General features: G+C 39.1%; 1 protein-coding gene across 1 annotated transcript; it reads left to right on the forward strand.

Moving 5' to 3' along the window:
- The first annotated feature begins 21,538 nt into the window (after positions 1-21,538).
- Positions 21,539-22,867, forward strand: LOC126691164 (extensin-like). The gene has a single exon (XM_050386229.1). The coding sequence runs from the start codon at positions 21,539-21,541 to the stop codon at positions 22,865-22,867; it is 1,329 nt and encodes a 442-aa protein (XP_050242186.1).
- The last annotated feature ends 1,243 nt before the right edge of the window (positions 22,868-24,110 follow it).

The following is a 24,110-nucleotide window of genomic DNA, read 5'->3' on the forward strand; positions in this document are numbered from 1 at the left end:
TAATACATGGTAGAAATGTTTTTAGTCTATTGGCAATGACTTTGGATGTGAGCCTAGAAAGCACATTACATAGACTTATGGGCCTATATTGGGTTATTTTTGTGGGATTTCTAACCTTTGGGATAAGGACAATGTGTGTTTCATTGAATTTTGGAGGTATAATACTGTGGTTCAAAAAATCAAGAACAGTTTAGGTGACACACTCGCTTGTAAGAGACCAAAAATGCTGATAAAAGAGAGGAGGCATACCATCGGGGCCAGGGGATTTTTTGGGATGCATCTACTTAAGGGCTGTGGACTTCATCTGCAGTAAAAGTTCGAGTCAAGAAGATGTTCATTTCTTTTGTGACTACTGGTTTGACCGCATCAATGAGTATTGAAGTATCAGCATGTCCATTGGAGTAGAAGATATTTTCAAAGTACTCCAATATGATGGTCTCAGTAGTGTGGTCATCTTCCTGCCATTATCCCGTCGAGTCACAAATACCTTGAATGGAGTTTCTGTCTTTGCGGTTTGAAGCTTTTTGATGGAAGAAAGTAGTGTTTCGGTTGCCATCTGTAATCCACAAATTTCTCGAACGCTGGTGCCATATTGTATTTTCAGCGTCAAACCATCGATTTAGGGTAGCCCGTACCTCATGGATCTTAGCACTATTTTGAATGGGATAGTGTTCTAGGATTTAAAGTTTACGTTCAAGTCACTCAATTTGTTTCCCGACATGGCCATACTCATTTTTATTCCATGTTGATAGGCGGTCACGGCAACTTGCATGGTAGTTGATGATAGAGACTCTCTTAATTTTAAAAATTCCTTCACACTAGGCCTCTTGGACTACTTCAGGGCACCGTGGGTCCTAGAGCCACATGGCTTCAAAGGAAAATAAAGGTTGAGAGCTAGACCTTCGAGGAGGATGGGGCTGTTGCATGCGGATGGAGAGCAGTGAGTGGTCTGAGGAAGACATGGGAATGTGGTGAACCGTGGACCCTGGGAAAAGCAAATTTCCATGCATTGTTTGTAAGAGCCCTATCAAGGTGGATATGTATTCTACCTTCAGTAGGGTGGTTGCAAAACCACGTGAAAGGTGAGTCGAAGTATCCCAGGTCAATGAAGTTACACACATGGATAGTGTTTTGAAAACGACCATCTGCCGAGTTGGTCTTAAACACCCTCTTGCTTTCTCAGATTGGCTTGTGATCTCGTTAAAGTCTCCAACACAAAGCCATGGTAGATGATTAGACCGACCAAGGGACTGTAGAAGTGCCCAAGTCTCATCACGTTTATTGGTATCGGGGTGTCCATAAAAACTTGTAAATCTCCAACAAAATCTTGTGGTACACAGCACATGAGCATCAATAAACCAACCAGAGAAGTTTTTTATTTGTACCTGAGTTCCTGGTTTCCACAGAAGAGCTAAGCCACCACTTTGGCCATCACTGGAGATCACCAATCCTTGATTATAGTCCCAGTGTTGTTTTTTGGCGTTTAACTGATTCGTAGAGAGTTTTATCTCCATTAAGAAGACGTAGATGGGAGCTTCCTTTTCCTTTCTCTCTTAAGAGCATTAATTGTTTGAGGGTTCCCAAGCCCCCGACAGTTCTAGCTTAGGACACTTATTGGACTCGGCGGTGCTGCCAAGCAGCCACCGCTAATCCCATATTGTCTGTTATAGTCCGTGCCATTGCACTTTCTTCTTCAGCTAGCTTTTGTTTCTTATCAAGAGACATGTCATTTGAAACACCCATTTCCTCAGGCTTACATTTCGGCCCAGCACATGGTAAAATAGTATTAGTCCTTGAAGTTTGAAATGAGCACAAATGGTCCCTTAAATTTCATAAATGAGCAGTATTGGTCCTTCTATTACTTTTGTTAACGAAACGTCATTTTTTAAATGATGTGGCATCTTGTTTTATATTTAAAAATTGCACATCATTACACTTTGATCCGATCCAATTCAAACAAAATTACCCACAACACCCAAATCCAAACATAATAAACCATAGAAGATTTGAGAGAGCGAGAAAACACGATTTGAGAATCTCGATCTTTCCCTCACTCCGCTGATCCTCTGATCCTTCAGAGCTCTGTCCACCCTACCCTTTTTGAAATCCTGCACTAGTTTCAATTGATTGCAACCTTGAAATCTCCAATCATTCTCAAATCAATGATAGTATTAACAATCAATAACAATATATAAGTTTAAAATAGATAAACCAAATAGAATGAGACTTCAATGTTCTACGATTTAATAATATAAAATGCTTCTATTTGTATGATATCATATTTCAAAGTGTCAATGGCTAAAAGATTACAAAAGTAGTAACAATATTGTTCTTTGTCCTCCGCTTCTTCTTCATTTAATTTTTTTTTTTAATCTTTTAAAAATTTTCTTTGTACTAAATAGCATCCTTTCAATTTTCACAATCATTTGGTTTCACGTCAGTGGTTTTGCAAATTGTTGATGCCCACTTTTAACAAAAGACCCAATAGCAAAAGAAGCCCCAACAATGTAGAAAAAGTGGGAAAGGGAAAATAGTAAGGAAATAAGAAAGCAAGCCTAGCAAGTTGAAATGGTAGCATTAATGGTTAGCAGGCCCACAAGAATCAAAAGAGGTAAAGAAGGAGTAAATGGGCCGAGGAAGCCTAAGGAATGAAGTAGTAAGCACACGGGAACAATAAGAGGTAAAGAGGAAGTAAATGGGCCAGAGAAGCCCAAGAAATGAATTAGCAAATTCATTGGGATGGCTTAAAGGCCAGTAAGCCTGAAAAATAAATAAGAGATAAGGACGTGGTAATTGGGTCGAGGAAGCTCAAAGGATCTAGCAAAAAGCCCATGGGAGTAAAAGAGGTAAAGAAGAAGTAAATGAGCCAAGTAAGCTCGAGGAATGAAATGGGTTGGCACAGTAGGAATGTTGGCCAATAAAGCCCAAAAGAGGTAAAGATGTGGAAAATGGGCCAAGGAAGCCTTAAGCAAAATATTGATAAAGAAGTGAGCTGGCATGGCAGGAGCATCAGCCCGTAAGCTCATGGGTAACAAGAAATAAAAAGGAAAGGTAATGCTATAGCAGGCACAATGAAGTGGTATGGTAGGATCCAAAGCCAAGAGGCCCACAGACACAGGAAAGAAAGGAACATGGGCTCAGCAGGAAGGTGAAGGCCTTTGCCCAAGCAATTCCTAGTCCGAGGAAGAGATGAAAGGTAGGGAACATAAGCCTAAAAGCCCACACATCCTTCACGCCACAAGAGAAAAACACCAACTAGAACGTACAGCAGAATAAAACAAATATAGAGGCAGTAGAAATGGTGTGGGGGCTAGAAAGAAACAGATTCAGACGGTAGTGGAGCATACACAAAGGGCCAAGCCACCACCTACTTGTACCTAGCCAATACATGGAAGGTAGGCCATGGGTCAAGGGTATCAGGATGTGCTCTAGCGGTGGGGAGAAAGAGGGGAGGGGGTCTATTTTGGGGTTCCCACTTAAATTTCTTTGGGGAGAAATGTCCTATTGGGATGGTATCTCACCCAAAAGAAGTAAGAGCTAGGACCACTTGATGCATGCCATGGAGGTAGGTGAGGGAGAGGCTTAATCCTTATCCAGATAGGAGTAGTGAAAACAGAGAGAGGTAAGAAACAAGACAAGCCATTTTTGTCTGGGAGTGAGGAGTGGTGCAACCAACACATTCTGTGCAATGGTAGTGGCTGGGCAGTTCGCAGTCCAGTGGGCAGTCTTGGAAGGACACCTATAAGGAGATAAAAGCAATCGAGGGATAAAAATGGCAAATCTCATCACGTCAGACAGTATAAAGGGTGGTAGTTGTGAACAGTAGGAGGAACACGGAAAAAGGGCAGGAAGAGAACAAAAGAAGAAGAGGTAGAACAAAGAAGAGAAAGAGAGAAAAGAAAAGAAAAAAAAAAAAAAAAAACACCAGAGTGAAGCATGAGTGATAGGAATAGAAGCATGCATCAATAGGCTACCCATTTCTCTCCCTCTTGACAGACCCACTATGTAGGAGATTAAGGATTGAAACTTAAACCATTTAGATCATTTTTCCAAAGTGCACAACTTCTATGGCAGAAGCCATCTCTGAGGTTACTTACGTTGGGGATTGGTTCCCTTGGATTTCTATCTGCTAAGAAGTTAAGTTTACTTCCTATGGTAGACAAACTTTTCTTTCATGCTTGCTGGGTAAATGGTTTATAGTTATTAAATTGTCTGATGTAACATTATTTTACTGTTGTATTATCCCGCCTTGACTTTACCAAGCTTTCTTTTCTTATTTAAGTGTTAACGTTATTTGTTTAGTATTTTAGTTACTCTGCTATATTATATTCTTGCTGTAACATTTGTAACTGCTATTTTTGTTATGGGCACGTCATACACTCAATACGTCTGCTAGGACGCGTGCATATTGGGAGGACATAACTTGTGCACAAACTGGCCTAAAGTGAGTTTCATTTAGGCCAGCCCCAACTTTCTTACCTCAGATCTACGGACCACAGTGCAATAGGAGAGACCCAAGCCCAATAACACAAAAGGCTCACCACATATAAATTGACGACTTCACTGGGGAGTTGGGAAAAAGACAAGAAAAGCAAATAGATCCCTCATAAGTTATGCCCCCGAGATTAAAGACGACGCGGAATATGAGTGTCATGCCATCGCAGACAGAATCAAGGCCAGCCACGCCGCACCAACCTAACCAAGCAGAAGGTGCTAATGGAGCGAGGGCTGGGCCACAGCAGCAACAAAGGAACCCTGTTGACAATACTAACTTCTCCATGGATTTATTTGACATCAAATACTTTATTCCACAATTGAATGATTGATGAATGGTTTTGTAGATGTATTTGTTAAAAGAGTTGCCACTAGAGATTTCATCAAAAGAATGGGTGGGCAAATCTCTATTAAATCGGTGGAGGAAGGTGAAGCTAGAGATTCTTAGATCATGTTGTTGTTGTTGTTTTTTTTTTTTTTTTTTTTTTTTTTTTTTTTTTTTTTTTTTTTTTTTCTCTTTGATCTCTTGTTTGCTGTTGTTGTTGTTGTTGTTTTTTTTTTTTTTTTTTGGTTGTATTTGGATTTGGGTGTGAAAGGTTAATTTGGTTGAATTGGATGGACAAAACACTTTAAACGGATTCAAGTCAAAGTTTAATGATGTGTAATTTATAAATCTAAAATAAAATGTTATGTCATTTGAAAAAATGCCACATCATTATTTCATTAGATACACAGTTAACAAACTAATGGAAGTTAATAGATGGACAAATAATGCTTCTTTCTAAAACATTAGGGAGCAGTAGCTCTAATTTTAAATTTTAAGGACTAATAGTATTCAGTAAGTAAACTTTAGGGACTGAAATTATAGTTTTGCCATTTAAAAATTATTTGTAAGGAAATATAATTGTATGAGTAAAATATTTCCGAAAGTAATCTTTAATTTTATTCTAATATTACAACTTAGGGCATGTTTGGTAGATTGTAATAAGTATTGTAATGTAATAGTTATTCTTATGATTTAGTAATTCTTTAGTTTGGTAATATTTTTATTACAAGGAATAGTCATTCCTTATGAATAGTTATTCTTCAAAATGAGGAATAATTATCCTTCTCTAATAAGTTGTAATAGCTATTACTTAGTAGGTGCAATAATTTCTAAAATTAAAGTATTTCCAAATAAACAAATTTTCCATATATATGTAACAATTATAAAAATAAAAAATCATAAAAAATAACTCATCTCTCTCTCAAATTTGAGAAATATTATTTTTAAGAAAATATAATTGTATAAGTAAGATATTTCTTAAAATAAATCTTAAATTTTATTTTAATGTTACAACTTACAACCAAACTTATGAATAGGTTGTTGAGGTTCAAAATATCACAAGCATTCTGTTGAGGCCCAACAACATCATAAATATTGAAATCTAAAATTCAAAGGGGCCCCCAAAGAAGGGCAAGGCCCAATCTGCCAACCAAGGCCTACTTAAAATGAGCAAGAGAAGGCCCAAACCCATGAATAGGCAAGCCTTGGGCCTTAGAAAAGAAAGGAAAAAGAAAAGGGACTCTCAGCCCAACCTTTGTGAGAAAAATTTCTTGGGGAGTCCAAAAAGGGACTGGACCAGGATACCTTGGGACTCCCAAAAACCTGGGATCCTCGGGAAATGCAAAAAGGGATCAGCTAGGATTGGGACAGCTTAAGGGAGCATGCTTATGGACACAAGGAACGAAGATAGGCATGTCCCATCAGCCACCCATGGTTTAGAAAAAGGCTGATGACTTAGGAATCAGCACTTCATGAAAAGGAGCTTGGTACCTCGAGGAATGCAGGAAGGTGGACCATAAAGGAAGGTGGCTAGGGATCTTTCAGTCTGATAGGAAAGAATCTGATCATTTAGAGAAAATGACAAAAAGTGAAGCAGCCAAAAAGGTGGGTCTGAAAATGAGCATCTAGAAGCTTTGGGAAGAGAAGAATGAAAGTCAGCTCTTAGGACCTCCCAAAAGGGGAAGGTCAGTTGAGGACTTTTTTGGGGGAAACCTCAAAAGGGGAAAATAGTGAGAAAATAAGATAGGGACCAGCCACCAATGTTGCTGACACAATATTGGTTCTGGTACCCAGGGCAGCAAATGGAGGGAATCAGTGGTACACCAAAAACCCTAAGAAAGTACTATAAAATGGGGGAAGCCATCAGCAAAAACCATTCAACGATAAGGAATGAGAGCAAAAAGATCATCTGAAAAACTTCTTTGAATTTCAAAAAAGGAGAAAAAAGGGAAAACACCGTGAGGGATCCCAAGATAGGCACTAGAGGATACACTTGGATTCAAACATCACAAGTCTTAGAAGCCTATAAAGAGCTATCTAAGTTTGTGACTTTTGAACTTATTTGAACCTTGTGACATATCCCAGTGGAGAAAGGACCCAATGTACCAAAAACTCAAAAATAATGAAATATATTATTTGTCATTCAGAGGATCCCTGACGTCCTTAATTGCCTTTTTTGTGCACAACTTGGTTCGTAATCAACCCAACACAACTGCGGTGAACCAAGCCCAGTCCACTAAATCATAAGTACAAAACTCTTTGAGGGCCCAGGTTCCTTGATTCCACTTGGGCTTGGGTACTGTCCAAAATAAGAACCCACATTTTAAGGTGACTCCACTGGGGAGTGGGTAAAGAAGAGGGAAGAAGTAGTCCTTTCGCAAAGCATGACTCCAAGACCAAGGACTAGCAAGGGTAGGAATGTGCCACCATCGGCATCAGAACCCATGGGAGAAAATGAAATGGCTTCCAAGCAAAGGAATGAGGTACCCCTGGTAGAACATGAAGTTGTCTTAGGGTAGAGGTGAGAGATGTGAAAGCTAGATCCCATGGTCCAAATGACAGAGATGGTGAAGGACCTCCAGTAGGAGGTCCGTCTCTTCAAAGAAGGAAGAACCCAGGAGATTCGAGACAATGCCCCTCCCCTGGTCAACCAGGAAAGGGTCTAGCCAAAGGAGGGTCAGTAGTCGGATGGGGAGCTAATCCCTAATATCTCATTTTAGCAGATGTGAATGCCCTTCTTGAACAAGAAAGGGAGAAGCTCTCGGGGGTCTCCAAGAAATTCTCTCGGGATCCCCTATTCCTAGCAGAGCTCCTCGGCAAGCCTTACCCTAAAGGATATGAACCTCTAAAATTATACCCGTTTGATGGGAGGAATGGAAGTGCTATAGAGCACGTGAGCAAATTTATTCACACCATCAGTCCCTATGTAGGGGACAAGGAACTATGTTTAAGGGAATTCGCTAAGTTCCTAGTAGACAGAGCATATACTTGGTACACCACCTTGAGGCCCGGGTCCATCAAGACCTGAGATGAGATGATGGAGAGATTCTGTGCAAAGTACTATCTAGGCGAAGATAAGGTCACCTTCCAAAGCCTTCAAATGGTGAAGCAAGGCCTGGGGAGGATCCTGTCCAGTTTATCAAAAGATTCGAAGATGTCTCTTTAGACTGTTATGGAGACCATGAAGAAAAGGAGCTCATGGAGACTTGTATATCCAACATGCTCTTTGATTACAGACTTAATCTAGAGAACTTATGCATAACTCAGTTCACCGACCTGTTGCAAAGAACCAGAAGGACAACGTTAACCATAAAAACAAAACGGGTACCAGTTTCCCAAGCCATGATAGCTTCAGTGGGAGAAAAAAAGGAAGAGGCCTGAAGGGAAAGTGACCAAGGAACCACCTGTGATCCCATGTACTATGGAGGAGCTAAACCATGTCCTAGACAAATGTATTGGGGATGGGGTGTTGAGGTCCAAAATATCACAATATTGTATCAAAGCCCAAAACAATACAAAAATTGAAATCTAAGGACCATTTGGGCTTTCAAGGAAAGGGTAAGGCCCAAACTCACTAAAAATAAGTAGGAAGGGCCCAAACCCATGAATAGGTAAGCTTTGGGCCTTAAGAAGTAAAGAAAAAAGAGAAACTCAGCCCAACCCTTAAGAGAGAAAATCGCTAGAGAACTCAGAGAGAAAGCTGAATCAGGATACCTGGGGATTCCTAGAATCTTAGGATCCTCGGATATGTAGCAAGAGGCCAAGTTGGGATTGAGACAGCTTAAGGGAGCATGCCAATGAACATAGAGAACGAGAGTAGATATGTGATATGTCCCATCAGCCACCCAATGATGCATAAAAAGGCAGAGAAATTGGGAACCAACACGTAGAAAGGAATCTGCCCATTTAGAGAAAATGACAAAAGGTAAAGCAGCCAAAAAGTAGGCCTGAAAAGTAGTGTCTAGAAGCTTTGGGAAAAGAAAAATTAGAAGTCAACCCTTAGGACCTCCTAGAAAAGGAAGGTCAGCTAGGGAATTTTGGAGAGGAAACCTCAAAAGGGAAAAATAGTGAGAAAATAAGGAAGGAACCAACCACCAATGTTGCTAACACAACATTGGTTTTGGTACCCAGGGCAACAAATGGAGGGAATCAGTGGTACACCAAAAACCCTAAAAGGGCACTATAAAAGGAGGGGGAGCCAACAGTGAAGGGCATTCAGCAATATTGAATCAAAGAGAAAAGATCCTTTAGAAAACTCCTTCAGAATTCAAAAAAAGGAGAAGAGAGGGAAAACACCGTCCGAGATCCTGAGTTAGACACTAGAGAATACACTCAGATTCAAACCTCACAAGTTTTGGAAGCCTAAAGAGCTATCTAAGTTTGTGATTTTTGAACTTATTTGGACCTTGTAATATATCATAGTGCAATAAGAGCATAATGTATAGGAAACTTAAGAAAATAATGAAGCATTTTCTATTATCCTAAGGATCCTAAACTTTTTTTTATATTCACTTACCCCTTACTTATATCATTATTTACTATTCCTTATTGTGCAATACGTATATATTTTCTATGTGTTAGTGTGTATGTATTGTAGGAACCATGTTTTATGCATAACTTGGTTCGTAATTAGCCAAACTTAGCTGCGGTGAACCAAGCCCAGTCCATTAAACTTAAGCATAAGGTCCAGGATCCTTGTTTCTACTTGGGCCTGTGTGCTGTCAAAAAAAGAACTCACATTTTAAGGCGACTCCATTAGGGACTGGGTAAAGGAGAGGGAAGAAGCAGTCCCTTCACAAAGCATGGCTCCAAGACCAATGAACAGTAAAGGTACCAACATGCCACCCGTGGCATTTGAGCCTATGGGAGAGAATGAAGTAGCTTTCAGGTAGAGGAATGAAGTACCTCTAGTAGAGCACGAGGTCGTCTTAGGACAAAGGCGTGAGGTGCAAAAGCTAGAATGGAAAAGATGATGAAAGACCTTCAGCAAGAAATTTGCCTCCTCAAAGAAGGAAGAACCTAAGAGATTGGAGATAATGCTCCTCCCTTGGTCAACCAAGAAAGGGCCCAACTGGAGGGAGGGTCAGAAGTAGGAGGGGGAGCTAACTCCTAGTATCTCATGTTGGCAGATGTCAATTCCCTTCTTCAACAGGAAAGGGAAAAGCTCTCGGGGGTCCCCAAGCAATTCTTTTGGGATCCCCTATTCCTGCCAGAACTCCTCGGCAAGCCTTACCCCAAAGGATATGAACCCCCAAAGTTCCACCCTTTTGATGGGAGGAATGGGAGTGTTGTGGAACATGTGAGCAGATTTATTCACACCATGGGCCCTTACGCAGGAGACAAGGAGTTATGCCTAAGAGAATTCGCTAAGTCCGTAGTGGTCAGAGCATACACGTGGTACATTACCTTGAGGCTCGGGTCTATCAGGACCTGGGATGAGATGATGGAGAGATTTTGTGCAAAGTATTACCCAGGTGAAGATAAAGTCACTTTCCAGAGCATTCAAGTGGTAAAGCAAAGGCCTGGCAAAGATCCTGTCTAGTTCATCAAAAGGTTTGAGGATGTTTTCCTGGACTGTTATGGAATTCATGAGGAAAAGGAGCTTGTGGAGACTTGTATATTGAACATGCTCTTTGATTACTGGCTTAATCTTGAAAATTTATGCATAACTCAGTTTGTTGACTTACTGCAAAGAACCAGGATGATAGTGTTAACCATAAAAACAAAAAAGGGTACCAGTATCCTAGGCCATGACAGCTTCATTGGGAAAAAAGAGAAAGAGGCTTGAGGGAAAAGTGGTCGAGGAACCACCTGTAATCCCATGTACTGCAGAGGAATTGAATCATGTCTTGGACAAATGGATTAGAGACGAAGTTGTTGGGCCATTCACTGTATCCAGGCCACCCACCGAGGAAGAGAGAAAGAATCCCTTATTTTGTAGAATCCATAATTATGTCAAACACTTTACTAAGGATTGTTGGACCCTCCAAAGGCTTTTTCATAAGAAGCTTAAGGAGGGGACCCTAGAGCTCACCTAACAGGAACCTGAGGTGCAGAGGAACCTTTTACCTAACCACATGGGAAAAGCGGTGGTGGCTGTGGTGATCCATGGGAACCTGGCTGAGGCAGAGGCATAAGAGTCGAAAGGATCCTTCCATCTAAGCACAGTCAGAACCCTTAAGAAGAACTCCAAGTTCAGACCATTATTTAACCAACTAGGATTTGGGCCAGAAGCAAGTAGGATTGCCACAGAATCCCTTATGAATATAGCAGCAGATTCAAAGGTGGAGTGTTCCACTGCAGAATCCCACACCAGCCGAGCTTACTTGGAAACAACTAATGCAATAACTTTTACAAACAAAGATATGGAGGTTGAGTACTCGGATTATTGTAGACCCCTTTACTTAATGGCTACCATAAATGGTGTTCAAATCAAGAAAGCACTAATAGACATGAGGGCTTCACTTAACCTCAGTGCCCTAAGTACCTTGGAGGCTGTGGGCATGGCTGGCAAGAGGATCCTAGGAGCTCTTGTAGAGATAACAGGGTTTGGAGGAGCGGTAGAGTCAATTGAAGGATATGTGTAGTTAGCCTTAAGGGTAGGCCCAATAGTAGCCCTGACTAGATTCCATGTGATCAACTCAGATGTTTCTTACCATATTCTGTTGGGATGCCCCTGGCTTCATAAGCACAGTCTCATTCCCTCCATATACCATTAGTGTGTCAAAGGGAGACTGAATGGGAGGCCCATAAGGATCCTTGCTAATCCAAACTCATTTAGCGAAGGAGAAGTAAACTTCATAGAGAAACTTCATAGAGAAAGTGTTTTATGACGAGTTAATGCTAGATAACGAGAGTCCCACACCAAGGACCTTGGGCTAACCTGTCTTAGAAGAAGAAGAATGAGGGGGTACCTATAATCTAAGGAACCTTCTAGACAGAAAAAGACAGAAGGAAGCCAGCTCCTCAGGATCTCGGGAATGCGTAGTCGTTCGGGAACCCGGGGGAAGGTTAATATACCGCTTATGAAGGTGCGCGGGACTCAAATGCACTATGCAGGAAGGTCCCGGACCACCAGATTGTATGATGGCTCAAGAAGAGATCTCGGAGGATCCAGACAGAGAAGCACAGATCCAGCCCAAAGAGGAATAGAAAGAAGTAAAATTGGGGGCTAACCTGGGGTCCCCAAAGCTTGTTTTTATCAGCGGCCAGTTAACAGCATAGGAAAAAGTGTAGCTAGTAGGATTACTCAAGAGATATGTGGATGTGTTCGCATGGACGTATGATGAGATGCTTGGCTTGGATCCTGAGCTGATAGTCCATTCTCTTAATGTAGACCCGGGAGTCAAGCTGGTAGTTACCAGCCAGGGTCTTTCACATTGAGGTAGAGGCTCAAATAACTCAGGAAGTCAAGAAATTGCTAACAGCGGGATTCATTAATCCAATCTAGCATCCTAGATGGCCCTCCAATATAGTACCCAAGAAGAAAAAGAATGGCCAAATCCGATGTTGTGTGGATTTTCACAACTTAAACAAGGTATGCCCAAAGGATGAGTATCCCCTACCCAACATTGATCTCCTTGTAGATTTAGCTACAAGAAACTTCATGTTCTCATTTATGGATGGGTATAGTGGATATAACCAAATCCGGATGGCCGCCAAGGATGCAGAAAAGATAGCATTCAGGATCCCAATTGGAAACTTTTATTACACTGTGATGCCTTTTGGCCTTAAAAACACAGAAGCGACGTACCAACGTACCATGATAGACATCTTCCATGATATGATGTACAGGGAAATTGAAGATTACGTAGATGACATTGTGGTAAAGTCAAGGACCAGGGCAGGACACTTCCAAGTGCTTGAACGAGTCTTTGAGAGGTGTAGAATGTATAAGCTGCGCATGAACCCCATGAAGTGTGCCTTTGGGGTATTTGCTGGTAAGTTTCTTGGGTTCCTGGTGTATCATAGAGGCATAAGTGTGGATCCAGCCAAGGCCACGGCCATCGCAACCATGAAAAGGCCTACGACAGTTAAAAAGCTCAAAAGTTTCTTAGGAAGGGTCTCCTAAATCAGGAGGTTTGTGCCAGGATTAGCTTCGGTCACAAGTGAGCTATCCAAACTGTTGAAAAAGGGAGCTGGGTTCACCTGGGGGCTGAATAGTTGAAAGCCTTTCAAAAGATCCAGCAAAACATGAATCATCTACCTACCCTATAGGTGCCAGTACGTGGACAACCTCTGTTGCTATACTTAGCATCAAATTCTCAAGCTATTGGGGCCCTACTAGTACAGGAAGTTGATGAAGGAAATGAGCAACCCATTTATTATGTAAGCAGAGCCTTGAAAGATACAGAGACCAGGTACCCCAAGATAGAAAGAATGTGTTTGGTGGTTATCTACACATCCCAAAGATTGAAACAATACTTCTCAGCCCATCAGATCCTTCTAGTGACCAAGTCTCACCCCATAAAAGCACTCCTCCATCAGCCTCTGCTGATTGGAAGAATAGCACATTGGTTGGTTTTGCTTTCTTAATATGACATCGGTTTGAGGACCCCCAAGGCTGTCAAGAGCCAGGCCATAGTAAATCTGCAAGCCCAGTTCCTCGGAGAAGAGGAGTGCTCGCTAAGTGAGGAGATCCCAAAAGAAGTGGCAGTAGTAGAACTCCTAGGAAAAAAGTGGACCATGAGGTTTGATGGATTAGCAATGACAACTTCAAATGGCTTGGGAGTTCCGTTAAGCTGCGAAGACAGGGACACCGTACCATTATCCTTTAAGCTCGAGTTCCCATGCTAAAATAACGCTACTGAGTATGAGGCGTACCTGATTGGGCTGGCCATAGCACTCAGCATGGGAGTCAAGCATATGAGGGTCTTGGGGGACTCCAACCTTGTGGTTTTCTAAGTCAGGGGAGATTTCACATTAAGAGAGCAGAGCTTGGCAGCCCATCGAACCTAGGCACAGAAGATGAAACAGAAATTTTAGACCTTTAGTGTGGAGTACGTCTAAAGAAGCGAAAACTGGTTCGTTGACGCACTGGTTACTTTGGGATCCCGGATACCCTTTAAGGGAGAGAGCACTTTGATAAAGATAAGGAAGCAGCAAAACTCCATTATAGGGACCCTCAAAAGGATGTTCCCGTAAGAGTCAGAGTAGGAAGATTGGAGAGATGAGATAAAAAGAGAAATAGGAAAGTTGGAGCATGGTGGAAGTATTAAAGAATTGAAAGATTACACCTTGATAGAGGGAGAACTATATAGGAGGCTGCCCGAAGGGATCCTGTCTGGATGTATTAATGAAAAGGAAGGGAAATTGAAGTTAGAAGAATTACACAACCAAGTCTGTGGGGTTATAGAAAAAATTAGTCTATACAGAAGGATGCAGTGCATGGGGTACTACTGGCCAGACATGAGCAAAGAAGTTGCAACTGTGTAGAAAAATGTCAAAATTGTCGGTTCTTGGTGGACAAAGAAGAAAGTTGTGTTCGTAGTAGAAGATTGAAGAATCCCATTTGTGGGATACTTGACTCAAGGGATCTTGCCAGCTAACAGGAAGCTGCCTCATCAGCTCAGGAAGCTCGTTGTCTGGAATTTTCTGCAAAATGGGATCCTGTTCAAAAAAGGGTATAACAGGGATCCCTTAAGATGCCTAGGGCCTAGGGAAGCCAGGGAAGTAGCAAGAGTTCACTCCGGTGAATATGGAAGTCACCCGAGAAAGAGGAGGCTCTACCAGCAACTATTGCAGTTAGGATATTATTGGCCCACAAAGAAAAAAGATTCTGAGGAGCTCATTAAGGCGTGTCATGCATGCCAAGTACTAGGAGATGCAATTCATACTCAACCAAATGTGCTGCAAGATATGACCATACCATGAACTTTCTACACTTTGGGGCTTGATCTTATATGACCCATAAACCCACCTTCCAATGGCCATATATGGATCCTGGCAGCCATCGAGCATTTTACAAAATGGGGTAGAAGCCATCCCCTTGAAGAAGGCCACCGGAGCGACTGTTTCAAACTTCATTTAGGAGCACATTATCACATGATTTGGGATCCCCAGCAGGTTGATCAGCGACAACGGTACCCTGTTTGTAAATAAGGACATGAAGAACCTGACGGAGGCATATCACATAAAACACAAGAGGTCCACACCATACTACCCATAGGGAAATGGTCAAGTCGAGGCTACTAATAGAGTGATACTAAAAATCCTTAAGAAGATGAAGCATGAGTATGGAGGGAAGTGGAGTGCCCACCTGACTGATATACTTTGGGCATGCAAGAGCTTCTTAAGGACAGCAATAGGATTTTCACCATTTTCCCTTGTTTATGGGATTGAGGCCATCAATCCAGTAGAGCTAATCATCCCCACACCAAGAGTAGTATTTGAAGAAATTCAAGAAGATACAGATAGCACACATGACAAGGGAAGATTGGCAGATTTGAAGGGGCTAGAAGAGAAGCGAGAAGTGTCAAGACGGAGGAGCCAAAGGTACCAGCAAAGAATGACTAAGACATATGGGCAGACAGTACACCCAAGAATCTTTATAGAAGGGCAGTTGGCATTAAGAGCGGCAGAACATGTAAGGAAGAATATCCCAAGATTCTCCAAGTTTGCTCTGAAGTGGGAGGGACCCTACATCATCAGGAAGGCCCACGACAGCAGTTCTTATTACCTTGTAAAGGAAGATGGGACTTCCTTAACAGACTCCATAAACGCAAAATGGCTAAAGCAGTACTATGCGTGAAAAGGAAAAAGTTCTAGTACACCAGGGATCCCCTTTTATCACTTTTCATTATGCTAAGTGTCTTGTCACTCTTTATGTTTTCTTTAGAGGCCTTATCTTTTGCCATGTGTTTTTATTATGCCAAGAACTTTATTTAGTAATTTCTTTTAAGAACCTATGGTAGAAGGCCACTTTATTTTGAGACCAATCCTATCTTTTGTCATCATCCTATGTCTTTTCTCCTAGTTGTTATGATGAATCTCAATGGAATCTTCTTTCAAAAAGGGAAAGTCTTGAGTAAGCTATACAATTGTATTTAGATAGCATTGTAAGACACAGCCTAAGTTTGGCCAAATTTGGGTCAGGTACCTAGGCCAGAGCTTGAAAAAAAGAGGAGAAAATGATGAAAAATAAATTTTTTAGCACATGGCCCAGGACTCAGACCAGGAATAGTCCAAGAACATGGTCTAGGACTTGGGGTGGAGGTAAGTATCCCGAAGTACCCAGCCTAATACTTGCCACAAAATAGGTCCGCCTAGTTCATGACCTATGACTTGGATGAGAAAAAGTATCCAATGTACTTAGCTCAGCACCTGTGTAGGAACACAATCACTAAAGTACCTGGTCCAAGACCTACCACAAAAAACTCGTAGGAGCCATGGTTCAAGACTTAGTTCAAAAAAAAAGAAAAAGGAAAAAGACAAAAGAAAAGGACAACATAAGAAGAAAAAAAATAAACACATCAAATTACCAAGATCCATATATCACAAAAATAGAGGTAGTCAAGAGTACTTAGAAAAAAAGAAAAAGAAAAAAAGGCTAAGGTATAAGGCCAGCCAACAAAGAGCCTTCTGGGGGAACTACAGAAGTAGTCGGGAAAAAAAGGACCACCTGCCTCTTGATGTTCAAGTCTTGCAGTACCTTGTGAGCATGAGACAAAGCCTCCTCAGCAGCAACAATCTCAGCATCAAGATCCTTGGAAGCCTTCCTCTGAAATAATGTGTGGGCTAAAGACTGAGCCATATTTTGCTTATTTAAGTGATTGTAGATTAGGAGACTATCATGCATCTATGTCACTCGTTTTGGCAGAAATGATTAAAAAGAGAGGCAGTCAAGAGTGCTTAGAAAAAAAAAAAAAGAGAAATAAACTTATACATCCTGAATTGTCTGGAAAAAAAAAAAATCTAAGGTCTAGGGCCAGCCAACAAAGAGCCTTCTGGGGGAACTACAAAAGTAGTCGAGGAAAAAGGGACCACCTGCCTCTTGATCTTCAAGTCTTGTAGTACCTTGTGAGCACAAGCCAAAGCCTCCTCAGCAGCAACAATCTCAGCATCAAGATCCTTGGAAGCCTTCCTCTGAAATAATGTGTGGGCTAAGGATCGAGCCATATTTTGCTTATTTAAGTGATTGTAGACTAGGAGACTATCATGCATCTATGTCACTCGTTTTGGTAGAAATGATTAAAAAATCTTAAGAGAAAGACATAAATAACCATCTTCACTAAAAATATGTCAATCTAAATAAAGACATGTGTTCAAAATGATAAAAATTGTGTTATGTAAAAGGTGTAGCACTTGCATAACAAGAAAAAAAAAAGTGTGATGTGTAAAAATCAATAACAGGCTGCTTTCTTTCTTTCTTTGTACTTATGTCCATGTAACAAAAAATGAATGGTTGTGCTCTAAACTAAATGGTGTCAAATACTATGCATGCACTAGTAAAATATTACAAACAATTTAGGAGATGTGGGTGTTATAGGATGTACCTCGAAGGTGATAGTCCCCATTAAACTATTATGAGTAGATGCAAGCGTTTATGACTCTTTCAATGGTTCACTTTACATCTTGTATCAAATATGTTCATATGCAAATATTTTCATACACTTCATGCATAATCCTAGCTACACTTGCTACATGTCTTGTAATTAGGTGTTTGGCCAACTAAAGTGGTACTTGTACTAGCTTGCTCATATTAAACTATTTTGCCTTAAAATTTGGTTGATCAATTTGGTAAATTCTTTTAGGGAGAAAAATGAGTGGGAGTGTATTTTGAGAGTATTTTCTACTTAAGGACCTCAATTTTGTATTGTGCATCATTCATACATGTTTTGCATATTTTTGTATAGCTTTTGAGGTTCATTTCTTGTGTGTTGAGTCTCTATTCTCTTTCTCGAGTCTTTTTTGTAGTTTTCTACAATTTTCACTCTTTTCTGCACTGTCTCAACACTTCTCTTGACACTTGGCAATTGATTAAGGCCTAACTAGGTTGCTCTCTGTTTGCCCAATAATTCTATCGACACTTGTGTCAATGGATCAAGCCCCTTAATAGCATGCTCAATACCTGCTTCGATGGATTGAGGCCTTTTTGACCCATTCTTTGACCTCTCAAACCCAGGCTTGACACCTAGGTTAATGGATCAAGATTTGATTATTATAAATACTCAAGTCTTATTCCACAAATTTTATTTCAAATCTCCTTTGTCTTTTTCAATGATAGCACCTCGACTCCTTGTGTGACTATTGTGGGCCATACATCCTTTTTCGACATGTCATCATGTTGGTTTCTTCTTGCAAATGCAATATACGCAGTTTTCAATCTCTCTAAAGTGTTTTGCACTTGAGCCAATGTGAGTTTGGGAGTTTGCAAATGTCCCTAAGAAAGAGATGGAGGAGTTGCCACTTAGTTATAGGTACAGAAACCAAAAAATGACCTCATGAAGGTATAGACACCCCATTTCGTTCCAACCTATACCCATACCCCTTGATCCAATGACGATAAAATCATTTGCTATCGAAATGATCAACATCTTGTGTGGAGCTCAATAAGCAAATGAACCCAAAAGTGGGCTAAAACAATTCAAGCCTAAGCACAACTATGACCCAAGAACCAAGCCTAAAAGCCCATTTCTGACTTAATTTGGCAGAGACTTACAAAATGTGTGTACACTGGGTATATGATGCATAAGTACCCAATTTGTGGTGTACTTACCTTCTAGATAGAAGCCTAAAATCACTCCATTTCCATTTTAGTGAAATTCTAGGGCAACCAGGCTAATAAACTGACTGCCTAAACGTCTAACCTAACCCGAGACCTCCATTTGGTCTGTATAAACCCCCAATTTTACCATCAAAAGGGTCCAAATTTTTATACTTGCTGAAACTCTATCGAAAATATCAATATTAAACCTTAAAATTGAAGAGTTACAAGCTAGACACTAGTTTTGGGATCAAAGAGGAGGTCTTGAGAGAGTGAGAGAGAGAGAGGCGTTCAACTAAGTGTTGGGCCACAAATTTTTGGTTTATTACAAAAATGCCATTGTATTAGTTTTTGATGAAAATGAAAACAACCATTTTTTTGGATATTGAAAATGAAAATTGAGTACAAATTTGGAAACCAAACCAATTTTTTATGGTGGGTCCCACAAAAAATTGAAAATTAATAATGATAACACCACTTTTTTCTTCAAGCCAAATACCCTTTTCCAACTCATATTTTTATCAATGTCATGTGTTACTCTTCTTTGAAAAGGAAATAAGTACTATTCATTGAGCTTTCCACCTTAACAAAGGTTTTAACAAATTGATTCATTTAGAATTCCACCTTTGCAAGAGCTTGAATGAATTATTTATTTTTTTAGGCTAAAATACAAAAAAGACCCTCTAAATTTCTCCATAATTCATTTCGGTCTTCTAACTTTGCTTTCATTCATCAGTCTTCTAAATTTCAAGTTTATTTAATTAAAGCCTCTTTGTCAAATTTTGTTAATTTTTTTTTGTAAAAGAAAATTTAGAAAAATATTTTTCAATCATTAATTGGATTTTATCAATTAAAACAATTTGAAATAAATTGGAAAATTAACCATGACATATAACAAAATTTGATGAAAAAACCTTAATTGAATAAACTTGAAACATAGAGAACTGAAAGGAACGAAAACCAAATTAGAAGACTGAAATGAATTTTGATGAAACATAGAGGGTGAGTTTTGTATTTTAGTCTATTTTTTACTATTGTTATATAATCAATAGTAAGTAATTTTATTTCATTGTGAAAGCTCAAACACATTGTATTATATTATATTAAATTTTTGAGCAACTAATTACCAGGATTTATATAACCTCAACAACAAAGGTACCAAAAAGGAGTCATTAGAAATGACAATAATTTGTGATTGAGATTACCTTAGATGTTATGACCATAAATATGAGATTATGTCATATGTTACATTCTATGTGAATTCTTTCATTTAGCTTTCTTCCTCATTTTTTTATTTGTGTCATGTGTCATGTATCACTCTTCTTTGAAAATGAAATAGGTACTATTCATTGAACCTTCCACCTTAGCAAAGGTTTTAATGAATCGATTCATTTCACATTCCACATTTGCAAGAGTCTTAATGAATTATTTATTTTTTACTATTGATATATAATTAATAGTAAATAATTTTTTTTCATGTATTTAAATTGTAATAAAATTTTGAGTAATCACTTTGCAAGATTTATATAAATCTAAACAACAAAGTTACCAAAAAGATGTCATTAGAAAGGATGACAATTTGTGATTGAGATTACCTTAGTTGTTATAATCATAAATATGTTTAACTAGGGATGAACCCAGATGGGGACCCAAGGGGACTCAGGCCCTCCTGGGTCCAATTTTTATTTTTATTTTTTTTAACTATTATATATTTCATTTTTGTAATTGGACCCCCCTTCGAAAACTGTAGGCCCTCCTTCTCCTCAATAAACCTAATTAGCCTCACCCAAATAGCAACTATCTAACCAAAAAACTTAACAAAAAAAAAAAAAAAAAAAAATTACAATGGTGATTGTATTTTAGCAAAAAAAAAAAAATATATATATATATATATATATATATATTTTACCACCAAAGAATTAAAAAATCATGTGTTATTGGAGAAGTTAAACCTAAATCTTTTGCAACTATAATAAACTGGTATAAATACCAGTTAATTGTAGCAAGTTGTTAAAAATAAAATACAATATTTTATTAAGATTATATTTCTTCCTTCAATTAAAAAACTTAAATTCCCTTTCTTCCTTTATTATTTTAATGAGTTGTTCATATTATTTTAAATGAAGTGATAAAAAAAAAAATAGAACATTTGATATTGGTTATATTATAAAGTGAGGTGGTAAAATAGATAAAATAGCTTTTTGAGGTGCTAAAAGCTAAAATTTTTTAGCACCACCACTGTGGATACTTCAACAACAACAACAACAACAAAAGCATCCTAGCCAACCTAGTATTAAAAAAAACATTATTTTGTTTTTGTTTTTGTCTTTGTTGGTAAATGATTGCATCTTAATGTATTTAGAAACAATGATTTTGTGTATTTATAATTTTTAATACTATATGATTTTTTTTCTTTATACTCTGGCCCTTACTAGCTAAAAATCCTAAGTTCATCCCTGTTTAACTACTATATAAGCAAGAATATTATGTGTGACAACATAAGATTCTACTATATGGTGCATTCTATGTGAATTCTTTTATTTTGCCTTCCATCTCATATTTTTATTTCAATCCAACAACCCCTTTGTCATATCTCACTCTTCCTTGAAAATAAAATATGTACTATTAATTGAATCTTCCACCTTAGCAAAGGTTTTAACAAATTATTCATTTAACATTCCACCTTTACGAAAGTTTTAATGAATTATTTATAATTTGTTTATAATCAATAATCAATAATTTTATTTTTTTGTACTTAAATTGTATTAAAATTTTGAGCAACCACTTATCCAGATTTATATAAACGTCAACAGCCAAGTAACCAAAAACACATAATTAGAAAGGAAGAAATTTGTGATTGAGATTACCTTAGTTGTTACGACTATAAATTTGTTTGGATATTGTAATATATACAGTTACCTTTAATGTCTAAATCTAGGGCTTATAAATAAGTTTTGTTGACAAGAGTGTTAACTTCAATCCAACAACCCCTTTGTTAATTTAGATTTGACAAAATGATTGACTCGATAATTAGAAAGATTTTCATTGTCATGTTATTTGTAGTCTTCTTGCTTTTTTTTGTGAGCTCAAATGCTAGAATAACTCAATGGGGATTAGATCCATCGCACAACATTCATGAACTGGGCGGATTGAATCCACTACATAATCATCGATCAAGAATTAACAGGGAGTCACCAGGAGGACCCGATCCTATACATCATCATCCAATCTCTACATTGACTGATCCTCTACAGAATCATCGAGCAAGAATTAACAAGGAGTCACCAGGAGGACCCGATCCTATACATCATCATCCAATCTCTACATTGACCGATCCTCTACAGAATCATCGAGCAAGAATTAACAGGGAGTCACCAGGAGGACCCGATCCTATACATCATCATCAAATCTCTACATTGACCGATCCCCTACAGAATCATCGAGCAAGAATTGACAGGGAGTCACCAGGAGGACCCGATCCTATACATCATCATCAAATCTCTACATTGATCGATACTCTACAGAATCATCGAGCAAAAATTAACAGGGAGTCACCAGGAGGACCCGATCCTATACATCATCATCCAATCTCTACATTGACCGATCCTCTACAGAATCATCAAGCAAGAATTAACAGGGAGTCACCAGGAGGACTCGATCCTATACATCATCATCCAATCTCTACATTGACCGATCCCCTACAGAATCATCGAGCAAGAATTGACAGGGAGTCACCAGGAGGACCTGATCCTATACATCATCATCAAATCTCTACATTGACCGATACTCTACAGAATCATCGAGCAAGAATTAACAGGGAGTCACCAGGAGGACCTGATCCTATACATCATCATCCAATCTCTACATTGACCGATCCCTTACATAATCATCGAGCAAGAATTGACAGGGAATCACCAGGAGGACCTGATCCTATACATCATCATCCAATCTCTACATTGACCGATCCCCTACATAATCATCGAGCAAGAATTAACAGGGAGTCACCAGGAGGACCCGATCCTATACATCATCATCCAATCTCTACATTGACCGATCCCCTACAGAATCATAGAGCAAGAATTGACAGGGAGTCACCAGGAGGACCTAATCCTATACATCATCATCAAATCTCTACATTGACCGATACTCTACAGAATCATCGAGCAAGAATTAACAGGGAGTCACCAGGAGGACCTGATCCTATACATCATCATCCAATCTCTACATTGACCGATCCCCTACAGAATCATCGAGCAAGAATTGACAGGAAGTCACCAGGAGGACCCGATCCTATACATTATCATCAAATCTCTACATTGATCGATACTCTACAGAATCATTGAGCAAGAATTAACAGGGAGTCACCAGGAGGACCCGATCCTATACATCATCATCCAATCTCTACATTGACCGATCCTCTACAGAATCATCAAGCTAGAATTAACAGGGAGTCACCAGGGGGACCCGATTTTATACATCATCATCCAATCTCTACATTGACCGATCCCCTACAGAATCATCGAGCAAGAATTGACAGGGAGTCACCAGGAGGACCTGATCCTATACATCATCATCAAATCTCTACATTGACCGATACTCTACAGAATCATCGAGCAAGAATTAACAGGGAGTCACCAGGAGGACCTGATCCTATACATCATCATCCAATCTCTACATTGACCGATCCCCTACATAATCATCGAGCAAGAATTGACAGGGAGTCACCAGGAGGACCTGATCCTATACATCATCATCAAATCTCTACATTAACCGATACTCTACAGAATCATCGAGTAAGAATTAATAGGGAGTCACCAGGAGGACCCGATCCTATACATCATCATCCAATCTCTACATTGACTGATCCTCTACAGAATCATCGAGCAATAATTAACAGGGAGTTACCAGGAGGACCTGATCCTATACATCATCATCCAATCTTTACATTGACCGATCCTCTACAGAATCATCGAGCAAGAATAAACAGGGAGTCACCAGGAGGACCTGATCCTATACATCACCACCCAGACTCTACATTGACCGATCATCTACAGAATCATTGAATAAAAGTTAATAGGGAGTCACCAGCAGGGCCTGATCCCATACATCATTCTCCAATCTCTGCATGAGTTAATGCTCTACGTGATCAATAAGAAAAAATTAACCATAAGTGAAAACGCAGAAATCCTAATCATCTTTGCAACCCAGAACCAAAATAAACCATGTAATATGAATAGGATATGAACCTTTATACTATTAGAAAGTAATAAAGGTAAATAAATTATGTTTTATGAAAAAAAAAAAAACTTTGGATAAAAAAATATATTTCTATTAAAGTATCTTTTCATGGAGACTTATAATAATATTTTGTTATCTTATGTAAAATTTACCATATGAGCATACTTATTTTCTGCATTTCATAGTGATGTTGTCCAATTTTGTAACAAAAATTATAGGGTAGCTAAGGTTGTCTTTCCACTGGAAAAATGAAAACAAAAACATGTCAAAAGCACCAATAATTTATGGAAAAATTTAATTGAAACTAGAATAGAGAAAGTTTTATAAAATTCAACATAATAAAATCAC

The sequence above is a fragment of the Quercus robur genome, chromosome 7 (genome assembly GCF_932294415.1).
Source record: "Quercus robur chromosome 7, dhQueRobu3.1, whole genome shotgun sequence".
Lineage (NCBI taxonomy): Eukaryota > Viridiplantae > Streptophyta > Magnoliopsida > Fagales > Fagaceae > Quercus > Quercus robur.